General features: G+C 63.8%; 1 protein-coding gene across 1 annotated transcript; it reads right to left on the reverse strand.

Moving 5' to 3' along the window:
- Positions 1-223: 223 nt before the first annotated feature.
- Positions 224-1840, reverse strand: Gsc (goosecoid homeobox). Its single transcript, XM_052738216.1, has 3 exons — positions 1486-1840; positions 735-994; positions 224-379 (listed from the first exon to the last, which is right to left on the reverse strand). The coding sequence occupies exons 1-3, from the start codon at positions 1838-1840 to the stop codon at positions 224-226; spliced, it is 771 nt and encodes a 256-aa protein (XP_052594176.1).
- Positions 1841-2314: the final 474 nt, after the last annotated feature.

The raw sequence follows: 2314 nt of genomic DNA on the forward strand, positions 1-2314 counted from the left end.
TATAAATACTACGGTGGGGAACGCGGCTCACGCAGGCAGCCCGGGACAGTGGGGCTGCGGTCCCCCCACGCCAGTCCCCGGCGGTCCCGGGCCTGTACATTATTTACAGCTAGCTCCTCGTTGCTTTCTCGACCCCCTCCCGCAAGGCAGGGCGTGTGCAAGTAGCATCGTCTGTCTGTGCAAGTCCTTGCGTCAGGCAAGCGCCCCGGCCGGCCCGCGGCCGTCAGCTGTCCGAGTCCAAATCGCTTTTACCTTCCTCTTCCCTCTTCTCGGGCGAGGCTTTCGAGGACGCCTTGTTCCACTTCTCGGCGTTTTCCGACTCCTCCGAAGAGGACCGCTTCTGTCGTCTCCATTTGGCTCGGCGGTTTTTAAACCAGACCTGTTGCGCAAGGGAGCAACAAAACAGTGGTGACCAAAAGGTCGCTTCCCACCAACGCCAGGGCACTCGGGTGGCTCCGCGTGGCCAGGGGGCAGCCTGGTCGTGGGCTCTCAGCCTGGTCGCGTGAAATTGCAAGCAACCGCTGAGCCCAGGGTCAACAAAAGGAGGGGGCGCACCCGCAGCGCTTCCGCATTTCCACTCCACTTCCTGGGCCTAAAGCGCCTTCCAGCAGCCTCCAGGCCGCCGCCTTCGGGATGCTCTTAGAGTGGCCGCAGCCCCACGGAGGACCGAGTAAACCCCGCGTGCAGGGAAGGACCGCTAAACGCCCCCACCCACCACTAGGCCCCTTGCCTACCTCCACCTTCTCCTCCCGGAGGTGCACCTTCCGGGCCAGCTGCTCCCGAGTGCCCACGTCTGGGTACTTCGTCTCCTGGAAGAGGTTCTCCAGGGCTTCGAGCTGCTCGTCGGTGAAGATGGTGCGGTGCCGCCGCTTCCGCCGACAGTGCAGCTGGTTGAGCAGCTGCAGCTCAGTGCGCGACAGCGTGCCCACGTTCATGTAGGGCAGCATCTGGTGCGGCACCGGGGACACCAGCACAGAGCCGGGGCCGTCGTAGCCTGCGACAGAGGGAGGGACGCCGGTCAGTCATCCTCCCTCCGCACGGTACGCCAACCCGCTCGCTGCCCTCTCTCACTTAAAAATAAAAAGGTCTGCAAGGGGCGATAGGTCTTTGGGGAGCGCAGAGACCAGGGATGCTCGGACTTGAAAGGAGCGTCCGCCCGCACACATCCAAAGCCAGTTCTGGTACTTTACAATCGTGGTCTCCCTGCGCCCTCGCTTAATTTCCGCGCGCGCGGGCGTGGAATCTCCACGAGACTCCAGGTGGCTCGGTTTCTTTAACTCTAGCTTAAAGTTTGCAACAGTCGTGTGCAAAGTCTCGTACCCGGCGACCAAAAAATAATGATAATAAATAAATGGGAGAGAGGGGAAGGTTTGCAAAGGGAGAAAGTTGGTGCCAGGTGAATAAAGCAAGTAGCACCGAGCGTCCACGCCCCAGCAACCACCAACTGCCGCTGTGGAGAAGGCCCACACGCGATCGCGACCCTACCTGGGGGTGTGGGGACGCAGGAGCATTGCTGGGCGCTCAGCGGCGGCACAGCCCCGCAGCAGGCCGGGCCCACGGGCGCCGCCTGCACGTGCAGCTGCCCGTAGAAGTAGCTGTTGTAGCCTAGGCGGGAGCCGCCGACCGCGGCCGGGAGGCCCGCGCCTCCAGGGGCCACAGGACGCGGGTAGAAGGCGCCGTAGTCCGAGGAGGTGCCACCGCCCGCGCCATAGAGCGAGTCCCCATGCAGAGCCGGAAAGACCACCGGAGCCGCGGCGCTGGGCGCCACCGGGAGCACCGAGTCCTTGCAGCGCGGCCGGGTGGCCAGAATGTTGTCGATGCTGAACATGCTGGCGGGCATCCCCGAGCCCCGCGCCGGGACCGGGGGGCGGCGGGGACGCGCCGAAGAAGGAGAAGTCTCCAAGTGGTGTTGTTTGGGGTGGGGGGTGGGGGTTGTCCCACTCTCTCCTCCCGCGGGCGAGCAAACCGAAAGAGAGCGCGGGCGAGCGCGCAACTCGCGCCCCTCCCCGCCCCCTGCGTCCGCGCTCCCTCCTCCCGCCCTCTCCTCCCCTCGCCACCGCCTAGCTGAACTCAACCCGCGGGTAGGACTCAGCTCCGACCGGCTCAACCTCTCGTTGGTTTTATACTGAGTCGACGTCATCCTGGATTTAGTTCCTGGTAATATGCAGATGACAAACAGAACCAGATTTGGTCCTTTTCTTTTCCTTTGGGTGGTGTGGAATGGGGGAGCGCGCGGGGAGGGGGGGCGCTTGCAGGGGAGGGGGAGAGATGCCAAGAGGAGGGGGGCTACAGGGCCTGAAAAAGAGATTGTGGA

The sequence above is a fragment of the Peromyscus californicus genome, unplaced genomic scaffold (assembly GCF_007827085.1).
Source record: "Peromyscus californicus insignis strain IS unplaced genomic scaffold, ASM782708v3 Scaffold_15__1_contigs__length_86483966, whole genome shotgun sequence".
Lineage (NCBI taxonomy): Eukaryota > Metazoa > Chordata > Mammalia > Rodentia > Cricetidae > Peromyscus > Peromyscus californicus.

Coding starts and splice junctions, on each gene's coding strand:
- Gsc (XM_052738216.1), bottom strand. CDS start 1,840: ATGCCCGCCAGCATGTTCAGCATCGACAACATTCTGGCCACCCGGCCG. Junction 995..1,485: donor CTGCGTCCCCACACCCCCAG/GTAGGGTCGCGA, acceptor CCTCTGTCGCAG/GCTACGACGGCCCCGGCTCT. Junction 380..734: donor TCCGGGAGGAGAAGGTGGAG/GTAGGCAAGGGG, acceptor CTTGCGCAACAG/GTCTGGTTTAAAAACCGCCG.